The following is a 20,816-nucleotide window of genomic DNA, read 5'->3' on the forward strand; positions in this document are numbered from 1 at the left end:
TTGAAAATAAAGTGTGTAAACCCAATCAATTTCTCTTGAGGAATTATTAGTGTCGTTAACAAAGGGTAAGAATGCCATCTTTTACGAGAATCTAAGAAGGAATTCGAAAAGAAACCTTGCTAAACATGCAGTTTGACTAAATCTTTTGGGACCTCTCAACATGTCAGTCCACACCCACCAAACATGCTATTTGATTGATGCTGAACCTAAGGATCTCTATCGTGGCTTCTTTTGTGCTCAAAGTTCATCCTTAAGTGAAGATGGTTGTTGACCCATGCAAGTACTTGAGGCGCTCAAGCTCTCTAGCCAAACCTCGTCGGCGACAACGGAGTTGGTCTCGTTGTTCCGGTGCCACGACCAGTGTGCATGCGTATGGTTGAGTACCCTCAGTCTCCCGTGTCCGAAGCTCGCCTGCCTGAACATCGATAGAGGTGAAGCTGGCTCCTTGTACCTACAAAATTATCAACAAAATGATCAGGCGCTATAAAAGCGTCCATAACAGAGACAGCATCATCCAATATTTCAACACAAGGCCAATGCGTCTAGCGATAAAATGAGGCGCACTCTTTTCGTATTAATGATGTCTGAAGTCTATCTATATTTCAAAATTTGAGAATGATGTCTTATATCAACATTACAATATGTGTTTTTTCCTATAAAAAAATTAACGACAAATCAAAGAGTAATACAACAGCCTTACATCAGTCAATCCCTCTAGGTTTTATTTCTGTTTTTCTTCCTAAAATTCGACCAGTTGTTGATTGAGAACGACGATCGAACATAAACAGCGAGCGTTAAATCAGAGAAAGCACACTTACGACATTGCAAGCCCTTCTCTATTCCCTCCATCGCCGATGGTCACATAGACAGGTCCACACGACTCAGCCTCATTGTCGTAAATCCTAGTCTGCGGATAATAAAGAATGGCCGTCATATTCTCAAAAATGAACCAAAAGAAAACATTTCGCATGAAGCATCATGGTATATGTGAACTTACAAATCGTTCATAGGCATGAACATGCCCAGCAAAGACGACGTCAACCCATGCCCCATACAACAATTCCTCCATTGCCTTCCTCATGCTCTCACCTTCCCCTTGATGAGCCGTATTTGTGTTGTACCACGGCGCGTGCAACAGCACAAACACCCACGGCGTTGTCCTCCGATCAATCTTGGCCAGGTCCTGTAGGAGCCACTTGTATTGAGCCGAATCAGAGTCGAACTCGGTGTATGACCCCAGCATGATGATGTGGATGCTGCCACCGGCGACATCAAAGGAGTAATAGAGGTTGGATTCAGACTCGCTTTCCGTATAGGGCATGAGCCACCGGGCGTTGTAAGCTTTGAAACCGTGGGGGTAGATGATGGGGAATATCTCGATCTCGTGGTTGCCCTCAGTGACCATCCACGGTCTGCGACTTGCAATTGGCTCAACCAAGCGGCCGAAGGAGTCCCAAAGTGGCTGCTGGCTGTCAGCATAGGAGAGGTCACCGGGAAGAAGGAAGACATCGTAGTCCTTGCTCTCGACGTGCTTTAGGGTCGAGTTAGTCCACTCTGTTTGCCCTAGGTCACCTACATAGGTCGGAAAATCAACACAAGAAGTGGATAATACAGTTGGTCAGGGGGAGACAATAGAACAACCACTTCAAAGGGAGACATTAAAGAAATGTGGTCGTAGAAATCCCACTACCACAACGCTAGATAAGACCGCTAATACATTGCTTGTTAAGTCATCATCTCTAGATCCGGATTCTATAACTCTTTCTAGTGAGATTTATCCTTCTAATCTTCCTATTGCATTTCGAAAGGGTACTAAAACTTATACTCAACACCCTATATCCTATGTTGTCTCATATAACTCTGTCTAGCTCTCATCGTGCTTTTATATCTTCTCTATATTCTGTCTTTATTACATAGAATTGATAGGACGCTTTTGTAGATGAGAAGTGGAAGGCAACAATGGTGGAGGAGATGCATGCTTTGAAGAAAATTTGCACATGGGATCTTGTTATTCTTCCTCCTGGGAAACAACTTGGTACTGTGGACATATATAAAGCACAGTTGGTGGATTTACTTAGACTTATGGGACTGCCTATCAATATATCTTTGCTCATGTTGCTAAGTTGAGCACTGTTCAAGTGCTCCTTTCATGTGTTGTTAACTAAGGATGGGATCTTCAATAGATAGATGTAAAGAGTGTCTTTCTTCATGGAGAGTTAAAAGAGTAGGTATATATAGAGATTCCTCCAAATTTGTCTTGTGACATCGCTCAAGGTAAGGTGTGCAAACTGAAACATGCACTTTAATGTTTAAGTAGCCCTGTCGAGCCTTGGTCGAAAGGTTTTAGAAAGCTATGGTCTCTGCTGGGTATAGACAGAGTAATGTTGTCATACTTTGTTTGTGAAGAAATCAGGTGCTAAAGTCGCTAATCTCATTGTTCATGTTGACGACATTGTTGTTACAGGGAATGATAGTGATGAGATTAGCTAGTTGGAGAAGTTTCTTGGACAAGAGTTCAAGATAAAAATCTTGGAAAGCTTTGGTACATTATTGGGATTGAAGTTACCAAATCTTCAAATGGTATCTTTCTATCCAAGCGAAGTATGTCCTTGCTCTTTTGACATAAGTTGAGTTATTGGGATGTCATCCTTTTGATACACTTATTAAGGGCAATACTTGTCTTCATGAAAAGGATGGTGATCTAGTGGACAAGGGCCATTATCATCGGTTAGTGGGTAAGTTGATTTATTTGTCCTACACCTAATTTGATATTACTTTTGTTGTGAGCCTAGTCGATCACTTTATGCATGATCCATACTCTACTCATATGGATGCCATTCAACAAATCTTTTGATATTCAAAGTCTACTCTTGGCATAAGGATTCTTTTGTCTCCTCATGATAGCTAGAAAGTTGAAGCTTATACATATGTTAATTGGGCTAGATCTCTTGACCAAAAGTTTATTTCTGGGTATGGCATTTTCTTAGGTGGGAATCTTGTGACTTGACAGAGCAAAAAGCATAATGTAGTTGCTTGGTGTAGTGATGAAGTAGAGTTTCATGCAATGGCATAGGGAGTTTGTGAGTTGTTATGGCTTAAAGGATTACTTGAAGATCTTTGTGTTTCTGTTCCTATTCCTATGATGCTATATTATGATAATAAGGCCACTATTAGTATTGCTCACAATCTTGCACAACATGAGCATATGAAACATGTTGAGTTGATAGGCACTTTATTGAGGAAAAGGTGAAGAGCAGTTTTATTTGTATGCCTATATGCCCTTTGTTCAGTCTGGTGATCAATTTGCTTATGTGTTTGCTAAATGATTAGAGAGTAAATGGTTTCACCATATTTTAGTCAAGTTGGGCGTGTGTGGTATTTATGCTTTAACTTGAGAGGGAGTGCTTAGAGTGTTTGGCTGATAGAGGCATATTTGTCCATTTTCTCTATTATTTTAAGTATTGTAATAATAAGAGTGATATTGTAATTTTAGCCCCTTGGCTTTATTATAAATAGATAATTTGGGATCACATTAACCTAAGCAAGCATTTAGCTTAGCTTTTTTGTCTCTCGATACTTTTTTCTTCAAAATTTATAAAGAACATCACCTAATGTTTCCTGGTATCTTCTAAATGAATACTATTTTAGTTATAGGCATAAAGTCCCCACTGTCCCTACTCTTGTGCCACATATATAGTTAGGTCATTAACTATATATATTCGATTGGTTAAAGGGACTCTTCATTTGGGCTCAAGACAAAGTGGGGGTCAGCGACATGGTCACTTCAATAGGGGCAAGAAATTTGAGTGTTTGGTGGTACGAGATATTGACGTAAAGTATTGTGAAGAAGGCTGTGATCCACACTCTTCCTGCTCTTGTGCGGGCGTTGCTTTGCCTTAAAGCACGAGCTTGACTAACAAAGGAACAACAGAAGACGCACTGATCCGTATCTACACAACCACATCCGTTGCCATTGGACAAAAATATATTAATTTTAAGCCCCCAACAACCTGTATAGTCCTTTTCTACACAACCACATCCGTTGCCATTGGACGGCCCATGGATATTGCAAAGCTATAACCATCCGTATCTATAGTGATGAAAACAATGACGGGCAACAAATGAATCATATAGACTGCGTATTATGAAAAAAAAAATTAAAAAGGTAAATAAAGCTTCTTCGATCTCCTAAATTTTGAGTCCTTATTTGCTGCTGGTATGAACAAAAGTAAATCCTTTGGTAAGAAATCCTAATTGCCTCTGATACTTAACACTTGATATAAAACATTTTTAGGATCCATATCCGGTACTTACTAATGAGTGTAGAGTGATGGAGATGGAGAAGCATATGTTATATCACGGGGTAAGATATTCCGAATAATAAGTTTGGCATTAGAGATGGAATTTAAGATACTATGTGAATAAAAGAAACTTTCATGAAATTTATAAGATAAGATAGTAAATGCTTTCGGAATATAATCAAATAATGTGTGGAGAATCTAATGTGTTGATGTCTCTGTTCGCGTGCATTGTTAGTTCTTCAAGGTTTTAAGGTATAGGGCCACGCAACCTTTGGCAGGCCACACCTATGAAAGTCCCTTTCATGTGCACGAAAACACAAGATTCCAGAAAGGACATGACCAACTGGAATAACATATCGACCCAATTGCTCTGTTTTCTTCATCTTATTTTCTGATAGTTTTATAATTGACTGTAAAATTTATTTCAGAACTAGAGCGCCACTTTTTACCAAAATGACAGAAACCCTGATATGTTCCTTGAGCCTAAATTCACTCCTTAATTAGTAAAACACACCCCCTTGAAGCAAAAACCCAGAATTTCCTCATCCACACAAATTGATATCCATTGCTTCATACGGTGAACAAAGAAGTATTGCGTCAAGGAGACTTACCAACCACCACGAATTCGATGGGGAAGGTGGAAGGCGGCATCTTGAAGGAGAACTCCGGGCCGACACCACCGCAGCGATAGTAATAGGTTGTGGCCGGCTCCAGCGGCCCAATCTTGACATGGTGGATTTTGCTGGAGGAGTAGAAAAAGTAAGTGTAGGAAGTTTGCTCTCCTCTTGCCGCGGTGTTGTATTGTCCTGGAGCCGTGCCATACTCCACCGTCGAAGGCACCTTGTGGTCGTCCGTAATCCATGTTACTCTCATGTAGTTGTTTCCGGCGAGCGAAATATGCACCTAAAATTAAACATAAAATGTGAATGATAGCATTTAAAATACATAAATTTTCACCGGCACAACTTTGAGAAATAGACTTATTTTCAATGGCAATGGATTTGAAAAAGTATTTTCGAAATCAGTAATACAATCAATTGTCGATGAGAAATCGACCTGTTGAGGCTCTGACTCGGATCGGTTATGCTTGGTAAAGATGATGCGCCCGGGAGGCTGTCGAATGTATTCCTTTTCGGAAGCATAAGTGAACTGAGGGACGAAGAAGAAGATAAAGAAGACGATGGTTAAAGGTAAAAGAAAGGCCCGGGGACACCGAATCTCCATTGTTGAAGCAGTGAAGCTAAAGTGAGTATAAAACTTTTGGGAGGGAGGGAGAGAGAGAGAGAGAGAGAGAGATAGAGACGGAATATATAGAGAAGGTGGGTTGGCGGAGTTTGAAATTGGAACACTATTATCTATTAAATAAAAGAGAAGGCAATACCGTCAAGTAAGTAGAATGGAATATGTTGAATATGCTTCGAAAGTAAAGATGCTCTCGTCCTCCTCCATTTTTATTCGATACCAGCAAGCGCGTGATAAGGTATCTCTTGGACTTGGCCTGGCTAGGGAAGGGACCACTTTTCTCAGCCAATAATTATGTACGATCATTTATGTGATTGGATGGTTTTGCTATTTATCTGAAACTAAAGAGAAAATTACATCTTGAATTATAGGTTTATATTATTTAAGAATGACCATCGGAAAAATACTGGATCGCAAGCAACCCATCCACAAGTTCGATTGCTTAAAGGTGAAGATTTGCAATCAATACATTGCTAAAATCATCAATATAAAATGTTGGACAATATATATATATATATAAAATGATGTTGGACAATCTATCTAAAACCGAAGAACCCTAAGTGAAAAGTTATATAGCGAGACTTGTTGAGACATATGGTAGATGTGCATTGATTGTGGACATGTATGCATCAACTTCTAATGAGAGTAGTTTTCAGAATTCTTCGTTTCTCGAGATCAAGTCCGAGAATCTATGTATTCTCTTACTTGGCTACTTACCTGACGTTCCGGCCACCTCTCTCATGATCCACATGCAATATCCCACTTAGATGACATGTATCAAGATGTGTACTTAGGATCATATTGCATATATACGGTCGTCGAGGAAAGACTTATTGCTCTTGCCATGTTCATTGAAGTTAACCTTTCTGGTCGGCAGAGTTCACCTTTCACGCGCACCGAGTGAAAATGAATTCGTCGTGGTTCGCGAGAATCTCTCCTTTATAGGAGACAAGAAAAAGATCGACCACCGGCATCATCTGAACACCCGAAGTCAGGCTTTTCGGTTTATATTGCCTTTGTTGTCTTCTTCTCGTTTGGTCTTCATTTGATTCCGGGTTACAGTTCAAATTGGCTGGAAGACTTCCTTCGTTTTGTTTGCCCAGTCAGGAAAATTTAGGGTTTGTTAATCAATCGAACTTTGTCATCAGGCCACCTCATAGTAAGATGAAATTTCTCACCATCAAATAAAATCCCACATACTCGAGGCCATTCATTTTCTTATTTGCTCCTTCGGTTTCCAATTTCACAAAGGCCAGTCAACTAAATTAAGCTGTCAATCGACCGATCTCCTCGTAGACATTATATATATTTGTTAAAAACATATATTATGTGGTAAATAATCTTAATTTATAGTAAAATATTCCCTTGAAAAAATTACACTTGAACTGTAAAATTTCTAATTCTCTAGTTATATCCCTTTTTCCCTGATAAAATATAGAAAAAAAAAAATCGGCTAACATGGTAAGCCAAAAGACATCAGAGAAAAAACCAACCACAAAAACAAAACCTAGAATCTGTGAATCGAACTCAATGATGTACTTTAAGTCGCTCCGAATATCCGAGGAATCTACTCTAGATCCCCACGACGTGGCGTAAGCGAATCAGATGGAAAAAATACTTTGCATATGTCTCATCCCAAGAAGCAATTTCAATCAATCATTTCAATTATTCTATTAACTTTTGGCCTTGAGAATCGGATCAGAACCTCTGCCTAACCTTTGAACCGACCCACGTTTATGATTTGAATGAGGGCGATTCCAGAGATTGATCATTTCGTCAACATTATGTAGAAGTCACTAAAATTTTGATTGCTAGATTACAACAAGGAAAAAATGAGAAAGAAACAAACTACTGTCAGATATTTTTCATTTATTTATGCATATTTAAAGTTGCAAAATATGATATAGTCCTCGTGCCATATTTTCCATACTTAACCTTTTGACAAAATGTATGTTTAAGATGGTATAAGAGCAGATATCACAAAGTATGGATCTCAGTGATCTTTCTATCTTTGTATATGTTCTATTATTCACATCTTATATTTCACGGGTAAAGCTATCTCAACATGAACTCTAGGGGAAGTGGTTTGAGATGTTGATCAATTGGCTGCCTTTCCCTCTACTTGCAAGAGTTCTTTTAGTACAATTTTTGTGGTGTTAAAATAAGTGTAAGCTAGAAAAAGGCTTTAAAACATACGTGTGCATACATCATCCCAAAACAGTACTTAATATATTTTAAAATAGCTTTTGGCCAAATGTGATCTACGCTTTATTCACAAATGTGACGGGACAATTGCAAACTTTTTTGGCCCCTAGATTCCCAGAGTGGAAACAAATGTGTGACGATAAGTGGGTCTCCACACGACAGGCTGAGAGAGAAATTCCGTAGGGAAATATCCAAGAAGACGAAAGAGATTAATTGAAAACGATGCGAGTGATGGGAGCTTCAGAGGTTGGAAGTGTTTCTTTTCGTTTTCTTTCTTTTGCTTCTCCATGCTTTATTCCAAGTCAAGTACGGCACGGAAGTGAATTAATTGTTCTAGGTTACCGTATAATTCATTGTCAATTATTAGAACAAAAGGTCAAGAAGATCATAATTACCAAAAGTCGAAGAAAAAGCAGCCAATGAATCCGGCTTAAACAGAAATTTATGGGATAAGTACACTAACTAATGGTCGGCACATAAGTTGTGTCACTTAATTTACGGGATAAGTACACTTGGTGCCATAAGTTTTGGTCAAAAAGTTTCCGTCGGATCACTTAATTGCCAAAAAATTTGAAAAACGCTCACTTTGGTGCCAACTCCGACGAAATTGGCCGGAAATCCGCGTGGCCTTTTTTTTAATTTTTTACGCCGACGTGGCTCGTCGGAGAGTTGAGTCGGCATCCAAACACCAAAACGACGCCGTTTGGTGTCTCCCCCAATTCAAAACCCTAATCTCCGGCCGTCGCCGTCCTCGACGGTCCTTGCGCTCGCGGCCACGGCTTCGACCCCGACCTCGACCCCAACCCCGACGATGGCCACTCAACGGCGGCGGCTCCGACCTCGACCCCGACCCCGACCCCGACCCCGGCCCGACGATGGCCACTCGGCGGCCGTAGCTCCAACCCCGCCTCGACCCCGACCGCGACGATGGCCACTCGACGGCCGCGGCTCAAACCCCGACCCCGACCCCGACGATGGCCACTCCGACCGTAGCTTCGACCCCCGGCCCGACCCCTCGATGGCCATGGCCACTCGACCCCGACCCCGACCCCGACCTCGATGATGGCCACTCGGCGGCCGCAACCGACCCGACTCCGACCCCAACTCCGACGATGGCCACGGCCGACCCCGTCGAAACCCTAATTTCTTCCCCATGTGAGCTAAACGGCGTCGTTTCCATGAAGCCATCCACGTAGGACGGCAAAACGACGTCGTTTTCTGAAGGAGGACCGAAAACGACGTCATTTAAAGGCTTATCGATTTTTTTTTAAAAAAAAAAATCATTTTGGTCGGAATCTTTTGCCGGTGGCACCAAAGTGAGCGTTTTTCCTCCGATTTGGCACTTAAGTGATCCGACGGAAACTTTTGGCACCAAAGTGAGCGCCGTACACAACTTATGGCACCATTAGTGTACTTATCCCGAAATTTACTGATGATTTAGCATATTGGCAAATATAATAATAATTTACAAAAGTATAGAGTCCGTTTGTACATTTGACCCAATTAACAGATTAAAATTTTCATTTGATTGTGTATGTTACTTCAGCTTTAAGGTATGGAGTTGACAAGCTCTAGACTTCCTATAGGTTTACAAAACTTTAAGTGTATCTTGATTCTCTTCAGATTTAAGGTATGGAGTTGACAAGCCCTAGACTTCCTATAGGTTTACAAAACTTTAAGTGTATCTTGATTTTCAACATTGGGTAAATGTCTCTGTTGGTTAATGTACTTTTGGTTGAGAATCAAAACCAATGATCCAGGTCATTGACAAAGATAATACTTATTTACAAAAGTATAGAGTTCGTTCACACATTTGACCCAATGGACGATTAAAATTTTCATCTTCAAATTTGAGGCATTGAATTGACAAGCTTTGGACTCTCTCTAGGTCTTCAAAACTTTGAGTATATCTTGCTTAATTTTCAACATTGGGTAAATGTCACTGTCGATTCATGTACTTTTTGTCGAATATCAAAACCAATGGCTTAGTTCATTGACAAAGATAAATACTAATTTACAAAAGTATAGAGTTCATTCACACATTTGGCCCAACCAACAATTTTTCATCTGATTGCTTATGTTACTTCAAATTTAAGGTATGGAGTTGACAAACTTTGGATTCCCTGTAGGTTTACGAAACTTTAAGTTTATCTTGCTCTTGATTTTCAATATTGGGTAAATGTCATTGCCCATTCATGTACTTTTGATCGAAAATCAGAACCATCTCTTTACCTTTTTTTTTCTTTTTTTTCCTTTTGTTCAAAAGCCTCTCTCTTCTTCAAAAGTGCTCCATTTAATCCTTCTGTTTCACTTTTTTCTTACCCGTTGATTTTTGCTGATGTAGAGTGTCGAGTTATACATTGCAGTAAACACGTCGTGTTATGATTCAAAATGCGTGTGAGAGAGAGAGAGAGAATGGACTCTCGATTTCATGGCTGTTGTGGTCACGAGATCTTGACCTTGCAGATTTAAACCCTGTAGATCTCGAGCTTGTGGTAGTGGCCGCTAGCGCTGATCATGATTTGAATATCTATGAATAAGAGGTTTTGCGTTATTAATATGCTAAATTTTGTGGTTTTGGTTTGGATTGGTGGGGGTTTTACGTTGAAGAAGAAACGGAAGAAGAATAAGATAGTTCAGTTGAGAGAGAGAGAGAGAGAGAGAGAGAGAGAGAGAGCATATGAAAAAGTGAAAAAAAAATACAATCCGCAAATTTTTAATGGTACATCATTTTAGCAAATTACATCGCAAAAACGAACCATGGACGAAAAGTGGTACTTTTTAAAAAGTAGAAGGATGCTTTTGAACCAAAAAATTATATGAACGATGTTAATTTTCGGGCAAAACTACAAGGAACTTGGTGGCATTAAACCCTCATTTTCTAACAAGTTGACATTTATCTGAATGGGTTTTTAATCTTGCAAGTGATGCAGCCCCTTAGCATTTAATAGCAAATACGTATAACTCATTAAACGAAAGAATATGAATTAATATCACTATTAGCGGCTAGTAAAGAAATTAAATATCTGTAGAATTTTCTATTGAATAAAAAGTTATGGCAACAACCAATGACAGCAATATCTTTATCATGATAGCGAGGCAACTATTGCTAGAGCATACAATGAAAAATCTAAATATATTAGTTTGCAACATGAGTGCGTTTGACTATTAATTACTTGTGAACTTACTTCAGTAATTTATGTTCAAACAAATAAAAACTCAATTGATCCATTCACTTAGGGACTCTTGAAAGGTTTAGTAAGCAGTACTACCAAAGGGATGGGATTTAGACCAATTGATAATAGTCAAGTATTGTGGAGATCCAACTTTGTAATTTCTAATGATATTATTAAAGTTTAATCAGTAACAGTAAGCTATTGTATCTTAAAGGTGATCAAATACTGGGGCACAACGTTAGTACTTATGAAAGTTGGGAGGATGAGTGTAAAAAAAATGCTCTTAAGGAAGTTCAAGATTTTAGCACTGCAATGCTAAAGTAAAAAGTTAAGTTCACCTATATACACAAAACGCGGTGCCACTTTCAAAAAAATTGGATTTTTGTTAATATTCATGAATGCAAGAGGGAGCATAAGGCCATTAAAGTGCTAAAACACGGGAAATTTCTAACGAATGCATGTAAATTTATATGTGATAATTCGGTTAACAATTGAAATGGTGGTTCAAAATCTCATCCACCATTGAATTCATTAATGAAATTGTTTACACTAATTGAAGGTTCAAATCTTAACCCATATCTTCTTATATGTATGAGTTTATTGAAATTAGTACAACTAACAAGCTAAGTGAGGGATTGTTGACTATTGGTTATGTAAAGAGATGAAAGATGTAACTTTTGGTTATGACAAGAAGAGTTTGTTGACATGAAAAGTGGTGTATTATGAAAAGTTATGATGGTGGGGATAGATGTGTTGATTGGTTCTTTATAAATAGCATCAAATCATATATCGTTCATCACAAATGTTCAAGGATTATAACTGTTTAAAACTTCTTCATAACACTTTCTTATGCTTTTTTCATACACACAACTTTAATAACACATTCAAAGTGAGATTCCAAAAGAGAATTTGAATAATTGTTAAATTCATTTCTTTGCAACTTTGGTGTATATCTTAGGGATATATTTGTTTTAAACCCAACAGCAACAATAGTGAGGAAAAATAATACCTTAAAGATAGTAATTGTCATCACACATCAAAATATCAAAGAACTACAAACTATTGCTCTATCTTCATTAGCAGTCAAATTTCCCCAACATTTATTTCATTCACGGCAAAAGTCGAAGGCAAGGTAGCCTCAAGGTGCAAGGGAAGACGATAAGAGCGCGCGTGATAAAATTTCTACTTCTTTATTTCTCTGTTTCTTTGTTCTCCGAAATAGGTTTGGAACAGAAATTCATTTGGTAATGCAATTTGATTTTTCTATTTCTGGAACATAATTCTATTCCAGAAATAGATTTGAAGAATAAATTAGTTTAATTTCTCAATTTCTGAAATAAAAATTGAAAAATCAATTTTTATTCCAAAAATTTTGTCATGCGCACCATAATTTGCCAAAATTGGAGGTGGTCATTCTTTGGAGGAAGTTACTAGGAGGCATGTACATGGCTGTGATAAGAGCAGAACGGGTCCAGTCCGGCACGTGAGTTCTCAAAATCAGGCGTGACTGCCCGCGTGGGATCGACAACGGAAAGGTGGGGCGACTGGCGGCGACAGCAACTCAAGTGCACCTTGAAAGTAGATTAATCAGGTTAAGCTCACATTGGTTTCGGATCTCGTGAGTCCGTGTGTTAGCTGAACAGCTTACTCAGGTACTTGCCGAGTTATCGAGCCGCTGCGGGGACGCCGTGGTGTTCCGCACCGACATTGAGAGGAGCAATGCCGTCCTCTTTACACTGTTGAGGCCAGGGCCGTGGAAATTGCTGCAGCTTGTGCCGTGACGCTCTGACAGCAATGGTGGAATCACGAATCGCTCTGGACGATGAATTTTTCCTCGTAGCTGGGGCTAGCGTCTCTACAGATGCGGCTGTGGCACCCGTGATCTGTAGAGAAGAACGGAACTGTTAATGTGGAACCGAAAACAGAGAAGGGTGCGTTGGACGCTGACTAATGAAGAAGGTGAAGGAGAAATTTACTTAACTCGCTTTTTTCATGGTTATGTTCACGCATCAGGAGTGACGTGAATTTCTAGATGACGTTTATTTCTGTACATGTCATGCCACTTAAGTTTTTTAAGCCTGAAAATCATCCGGGCTGTATGTACGCATGATAATAAGATCAGTGGGAGAACTGAGCCCGATATACGCCTAAATGTCATTGCCTAACCCGTGATTTAAAAATATTGCACTTTTATTCACACCAAAAGAAAAAAAAAATTGCTCTAGTAGGCCAAAAGGAAGGCTATTTAAGCGGCCTTAAACCCCAAATGAAAATTGTATGCCTGGGCCCGCCTAGTTAGCTCTTCAGGCTTTTGTTGGCTCGAGCAAGCTTAGAAGGCCGCTAAACTTATGATCAAGTTCACTGCATAGTCATATGGTGATAGAAATTAAAGTAAGCAGGAGGATTTCATGTTTGAGCCATAGTATGGGGTACATTTGCACAATTTATTAAAGGAAAAATGACGCAAATTGTCTATAAAGTTTGGCTCAATGTGCAATATGGTCCATAAACTTTTAATTTGTTCAACGTGATCCTTGAACTTTAACCCAATGTACAATATAATCCATGAACTTTCAATTTGTTCAATATGATCCATAAACTTTTTATACATGTTCAAATTAGTCTATGAAATATATGAAAATGTTCAATGTTGTCATTTCATTAATTTGAGTCCAAAGACAATTTTCATTATTTTCATAAGTTTAAGGATAATTTTGAGTATTTTCATAAGTTCATGGATTAGTTTGAACAAGTATTAAATGTTCAAGGACCATTACATATTGAACTAAAGTTCAAGGTCACATTAAATAAATTAAAAGCTTATAAATCACATAGCATGTTGAATCAAAGTTTAGGAATCATTTGTGTAATTATTCTTTTATTAAATACATCTTTACCATATATGGAAAGGGGGATGACACCTCCCTCACTCCTTCTTCTCGTTTTCTCTTTTTTACTATTTCAATTTTACTAAAGGTCTCCTCCATGTCACCCCATCCGCCTTTTCTCTTCCTTTTAATTTCTACTATACTATATAATTATCTCTTTGATTTTTATTTTTAATTTAAAGGTGCCAATTATGTTCCTTGCATTCTTTTTGCACATTGTGGGTTGATGTCTAATATTAGTGAAGCTAAAATTAATTGTTAGAGTTAGACTACTTTTATTTTAGGATATTTTCACTAGAATTCCTAAAATTTGTCACAAAAGTACAATTTTCAAAAAGTGTAAACAAATCCTAAAACTTGTCAAATTAGTTTAATTGAGCTCTTCCATTAACTCTATCTAATTTGACTAATGGAAAATGCTAACATGGCATTTTTATTACTTTCTCTCTCTTAGGTGGTGTTGACGTGGTTGAAACAAGAAAGATCAGCCTAAAACAGCGTCATTTTGATCCAAATTTAATTTTTAATATAAATAGTTTTAAAAATGAATTTAAAATAATAATAAAAGCAGCAAACAAGTGAAGGCCCTCGCTATCATTGCCCCCATTATCGCCGAAAAGGGCCGACAATGGTAGGTGAGGGTCGGCCGAGGTCACCAGACTAACCACAAGTGAGGGCCTATAGGCCCTCACCCAGATCAAGTTAAGGGCCGTCGTTGGCGCCCTAACGTCGGCCTAGCCAATGGTGACCCTTGACCTGCTATGGATATTAGCAACTTGTGGTCATATTCGCAAATGAATATAAGCAATGGCTAACGAGTATAAGTAAGGGTGAACAGTTTCAAGTTCTATATAGATACAACCTGAAACCTAGAACCTACCTGTCATAATAAATTTCTTATTTTTTTGGAACCTAGAATCTACCCTATAAAAAGTTCAAGGGTCAGTTTTAAGGTTTATCTAGGTTTCACCTGTGTTATTAATTAAACGATTGTAGTGAATTATAATATTTAATTATCACAACTTGTTGCTATAATTCACTAACTATGACTTATATTTAGACACATGAAAAATATAAAATATTAACAAAGTAAAAATCACATTTATATATTAGAGGCTCAAACTAGTGATTCTAGATTATACACTCATTATTAAATGCCATGGAATACAACAAGATTATGCGAAAATATAGAGCAAGAAAAACACAAAAACTTGTTCTAGATTTAGCTTATAGGTTCCAAGTTCCACCAACCTAGAATTTAAAACATACTGATCAAAATAGGTCTACCAATTTTTTGAACCTGGAACCTAGAATCTATCATGCATATCTTGAAACCTAGAGCTAGACAAGTTCCCACCAATCCAGTTCTTAAGTTCCAAGATTTACTCTCAAACCATGCTCACCCATAAGTATAAGTAGCGGTTGGTGAGAATAAGGTGGGCATAAGCAACGGCGGCTGAATATTGTTAGGGAAATCCCTTATGATGTTTTGAAGATAACAAAATAAATCAAATGCTACTAACATGTTTAATGGTTAAGTAATAGACCATGTAGATGATAGAACATGTAAAGGATATTGTCAAAGTCAGAAGACGACCAGAAGACTAAACGTAACATATGCCCAAAGTATATTCTGAAGATTTCCATACTTCTTTGTCAAAGTCTGAGGACTGCCAGACTTTAGTGTCAAAGTCTGTTCTATATCGAAGTCTGCTCACTCGACAAATTCCAGACGAACGTGAATGATGAATCGAAGACGAGACTCTATGTTGAAGCTGAACGGTACAGACCTTAAAGCTAAATCTGTTCGGAAGCGAGAATATGTTCAGACTCAGATTGCAAAGTCTATCGCACTCGGACTCAGATTGTAAAGTCTATTGCTCTCGGACTTTACATCCGAACTCGACGAACGTAACTCAAGCCCAATCATATAACGGCTAGTGATATGGTTTGGATTCCACATTAAGATTGATTTGATTGACTCAATCTAATTGATTGACGATTGGATCTTGAAGACAAGAACTTTCTATACGAAAAAGCTTTACTTATGGAAACTAAAATTCCGTTTGTATGGGCGATCAGAATCAATTTGGGATTTTACGTTTGTCACTCAACGGCTACCAAATCTTCTAGATACAGAGCTGTCCAATGGGTATATTGGAAGACGATTCTCTAGGATACTGTCCAACGGCTAGTTTGGAAGTGGAGAAATATTTAAGGAGATGAAGGACTGATGAACAAGTAAGAGATAAAGAGTAGAATTTATAATTCCAAAGTTTGAGCGACCTTCGATCATATATTTGTCTCTTGAGAGCTTAAACGTTTGTGATTGTGAGAGAAATACCAAAAGAGTGACTTAGTGAGATAGTGTGATCTACTAAGTGTTTGTACTCGAAGTTGTAATCTCTTGTTGATTGCATAGTGGAATCCAGTCAAGAAGGCTGTTAGCGTGGGAGAGTGGACGTAGGTTTGGATTAAGCCGAACCACTATAATTTCTGTGTTCTTATTCTCTTCCCTAACTCTTTTGTTTAAAGTTTATTTTATTCCGCATATATTTGCCAAGATTTATCTTAAACACCTATTCACCCCTCTCTAGGTGTTCGTACTAGCACTCTCAATTGGTATCAGAGCCAAGTGCTCGGTTTATAAAAGTGTTTTTACTTTTGAGCTAAAGATTCTTTATAGCTAGTATGTTGGCACCAGGACTTATAGAAGGGCAAAGCAACACAAGGCCACCATATTTTGATGGAAAGGAATACGACGTGTGGAAGAACAAAATGAAAGCATTCCTAAGATCTAGAGATCCCTTGCAATGGGATGTTGTGGAAAGAGGAATCAACCCCATTGCCGCGTCTACATCAAATAAGAATGACAAAGACAAAGAAACCAAACCCCCCGCTCCTATGTCTCGAACGGAGATGTCCAAAAGAGAAGCGCTTGATGCAAAAGCTATTTATTCTTTATATTGTGCTTTATCTCTTGCTGAATATAACATAATATCTTCATGTGAAACAGCAAAAGAAGTTTGGAATAGACTTCATGTTACATATGAATGGACCGATCGTGTAAAAGAGACAAAAGTAAACTTCCTGCTCGGCAAATATGAATCCTTTAAGATGAAGCAAGGAGAGTCAATTGGAGATATGTTCAGCCGTTTTACAGAAATTGTAAATGGTTTAGCATATCAAGGTCAGCAAATTTCTACTCCAATGAAGGTCAACAAACTCTTGCAAGGTCTCTCAAAAGATTGGAACCATGTTAAGACCTCAATCCGGGAGACTCAGAGGATTATGCCACTCTCCGTTGATGAATTGATCAGCACTCTTCAATCCTATGAAGTGGAACAACTCAATGATGAAGATCCCGAAGGTAAAAAGTCCATTGCTTTAATATCTAATGCTGTTTTTGATGAAACAGACTCAGAAAATGACATGGACGTCGGAGAACTTGCTTTTATGATTGAGAAATTCAAAAGTTGAGTAGAAAAGGAAGCAAATTCAGTGGAAGAAGAAAATACAAGCAGAATGGCCAGAAAAGAATAATAAAAGAAGATGATGAGTAAGGAAATCTATGCTTGATGGCAAATTCAGAATTTGAGTCGACTCGAGACACAGACTCAGAATCAGAATCTGACTTGGACATAGACTCAGAATCCGATGAGGAAATCGAGGTAAGCTATTCAAAAATTCCTCTCAAAGTTTCAAAATACATAAATGAGCTTTGCTTAAATCTCAAATCTTCTCTTAAAAGAATCTCCGAATTTAAAAAAGAGAATTCTCGACTTAGGCAACAGGATCTTTCTCAAAAAGAAAATTTTGAAATTTTGCAAAAAGATTTTCTACAAACAAAAAAAAGTCGAGATTTACTTGTCAAAGAAAATGATTCTTTAAAGAAAGAATTTTCAAATATTTTGACAAGATTTTCAAATGGATCAAAAACATTAGAGCATATCCTTTCCATACAAGTTCCTTACTATAATAAGTCAGGACTTGGTTTCAATAAGGAAAGTGATTCTCTAATTGATTTTCCTAAAGTCAATGAGAGACTTAAACAAAGACCTCCAAGGACATTTTACAAAAATCATTTTCAAAAAGTGTTTGTAAAACCTATTGGTCGAAATACCCTCAAATGTTCAAATTGTGGAGATTCAAAACACTTTGAGAAAGATTGTCCTAAAGACTGGAGACCTATTAAGAAAGATTAGATGAAAGCAGCATATTCTACTAATTCTCATGGACCCAAGAAAAAATGGGTACCAAAGAAAAGATGAGTTATTTTTGCAGGAAATAAAGGAAGAGAAGAAAGAGAGTTTGGTAAGGAATTTTTTTATTCTCAATTTGATTTGGGCAATAATTCTCATATTCGATATATCCTTGATTGATTGAGATTTTATAATGACCATATTTTGCTTTATGGAAGAAAGAATCGTATGATTTGTTTTTGTGATTTGTGAGTTGAGATTTGATTTAGTACGTGTGATTATTTGAGATAATTCAGATTATTTTGTCTAATTTTATACTTCAGATTTAATCATATTTTGCAAAGTGAAAATCTGTTTTACGTGATGATGCAAGATATTTTTAGATACTCAAGGAATTTTATTCTCTCTGTTTTTATCGTACTATAACCAAGTGAGAATTTATTTTTCAAAATATCATTATGCATAATATTCTTTCTTTGAGTACTCTATTATGATAAATTAAGAAAGAATATTTGGAGATTATATATTTTGCTCTAACATCATGGAAGGATCCAAATTGATGGATACCAAAAAGGAAATGAGTTGATTGCAGGAAATTCTTTAAGGGATGAATGATCACAAATCTATGAAAATCATGGTGCAATAAGAAAATATCTCCTGCGACAATTGGTAATGATTTTTTTAATCAATGGTATATTGCAAATATATACCTTGGGTAAGAGAATATTTTTTATCATCCCGCCTTGCAAATTTCTACGTGCATTTATCATGATTTTGGATGATTGTTTATTTTATTGCGAATATCTTTTGTTATAAATATAAGGTATTGCAATTTTGGCACGTGACAGAAATATCTATTTTCCTTTTGCAAAATGCATATCTGAAATTTATGCTCAAGGAAATCTCTTTGATCTCGAAAGATATTACTGTATATTCATGGATATTCTTGCTATATTCTTAGAAGATATATTATATCTAGCAAGTTTGATCCGCAAATCAAAGGAAGATATTTCGTGACATTTTTGCAAAGATTATTATCTGTTATATAAGAATTTGCAGGTCACAAAAGAATCTTCCATATGGATTTTTGGAAAACTCGATCAGAAAATCATAGAGATTCTATACTATCTTTTGAAGGTTCAAAAATTCTATTCCTTGTGCAAAATTTTTGCTTATTGAGGAAATCCCTTATGCGTCGTACAAAAGGTTGAATGGTTCTGAATTTTAATATCTGATAATTTTATATATGCTATTCAATTTATTTATTCGAAGAAAAGGGTATTATATATCACGTGGATATTATTACAACTTATTTGTGGAAAAAATTTGTTAAGTTTATGCAGGTTGAATTCGAGATGAGCTTGATTAAAGAAAATAAAATTTTGCCTCGAATTTCAAAATGCAAGTGATCATTGCAGATGTTGTTGCTACAAAGGAAATACTGGAAAAATATTATGTTCAACGTGCACAAGCAACAATTCTATTCGCAAATATTGTCATGATCACAGGGGGAGAAAGCAAATCCAAAAGAAAAGGAAAAGAATCGTGATCATCTCAAAAAAGCAACAAATTGAGGGGGAGCATTGATCAATTATGGAAAAATCTTTTTGGATTGATCGTGATCTTATTATGAATAGAAGGAAAGGTACGTGCATTTTATTATGCATCCGTGATTTTTATTGGATATTTGCTGATATATATGATTAAAGTGAGCTATATTGCATATCTTTAATATTCGATTTACTTTATAAAAGCTGATTTTTGGAAATTGTGATTCATGCAACATATTTGTTATCATTCTCTACGTGAATCCATTATTATCGTTTTTTGATTATAACAAAAAGGGGGAGAAGATATGAATATGCATGTGTTGATTGGTTGATATTATTTATGGCATAATATTGAGCTGAGATTATTTTTCTATATATTGTTATGCTCAATTTATTTGCTATCTTATGATATCCTTTGATTTAAATTAATATTTTTAAAAGCATGTTTACAAATCTGCATATTCAGAGATTGTTTTGTCATCATAAAAAATGGGGAGATTGTTAGGAAATCCCTTATGATGTTTTGAATATAACAAAATAAATCAAAGGCTACTAACATGTTTAATGGTTAAGTAATAGATCATGCAAATGATAAAACATGTAAATGATATTGTCAAAGTCAGAAGACGACCAGAAGACTAAACGTAACATATGCCCAAAGTATATTCTGAAAATTTCCAGACTTCTCGTGTCAAAGTCGAAGACTGCCAGACTTTAGTGTCAAAGTCTATTCTATATCATAAGTCTGCTCACTCGACAAATTCCAGATCGAACGTAAATGATGAACCGAGAAGACGGACTCTATGCTGAAACTGAACTAGGTACAAACCTTAAAGCTAAATCTGTTCGGAAGCAGAATATGTTCGACTCGATTGCAAAGTCTATCGTACTCGGACTCAGATTGTAAAGTCTATTGCTCTCGAGACTTTACATCCGTAACTCGACAGAACGTAACTCAAGCCCAATCATATAACGGCTAGTGATATGGTTTGGATTCCACATTAAGATTGATTTGATTGACGATTGGATCTTGAATACAAGAACTTTCTATACGAAGAAGCTTTACTTATGGAAACCAAGATTCCGTTTGTATGGGCGATCGGAATCAATTTGGGATTTTACGTTTGTCACTCAACGGCTACCAAATCTTCTAGATACAAAGCTGTCCAATGGGTATATTGGAAGACGATTCTCTGGGATACTGTCCAACGACTAGTTTGGAAGTGGAGAAGTATTTAAGGAGATGAAGGAC

At 37.1% G+C, this 20,816-nt stretch overlaps 1 protein-coding gene across 1 annotated transcript; it reads right to left on the minus strand.

Annotated features, from left to right (window-relative positions):
* On the minus strand, window positions 1–5,570 carry LOC104438171 (purple acid phosphatase 22). Its single transcript, XM_010051259.3, has 5 exons — window positions 5,358–5,570; window positions 4,913–5,204; window positions 998–1,572; window positions 819–907; window positions 1–451 (listed from the first exon to the last, which is right to left on the minus strand). Exons 1-5 carry the CDS (start codon window positions 5,523–5,525, stop codon window positions 238–240), a joined length of 1,338 nt encoding a protein of 445 aa, XP_010049561.2. The 5' UTR covers window positions 5,526–5,570; the 3' UTR covers window positions 1–237.
* Between the last annotated feature and the right edge of the window lie 15,246 nt (window positions 5,571–20,816).

The sequence above is a fragment of the Eucalyptus grandis genome, chromosome 1 (genome assembly GCF_016545825.1).
Source record: "Eucalyptus grandis isolate ANBG69807.140 chromosome 1, ASM1654582v1, whole genome shotgun sequence".
Lineage (NCBI taxonomy): Eukaryota > Viridiplantae > Streptophyta > Magnoliopsida > Myrtales > Myrtaceae > Eucalyptus > Eucalyptus grandis.

Coding starts and splice junctions, on each gene's coding strand:
- LOC104438171 (XM_010051259.3), bottom strand. CDS start 5,525: ATGGAGATTCGGTGTCCCCGGGCCTTTCTTTTACCTTTAACCATCGTC. Junction 1,573..4,912: donor CATCGAATTCGTGGTGGTTG/GTAAGTCTCCTT, acceptor CGACCTATGTAG/GTGACCTAGGGCAAACAGAG. Junction 908..997: donor TTCATGCCTATGAACGATTT/GTAAGTTCACAT, acceptor TATTATCCGCAG/ACTAGGATTTACGACAATGA.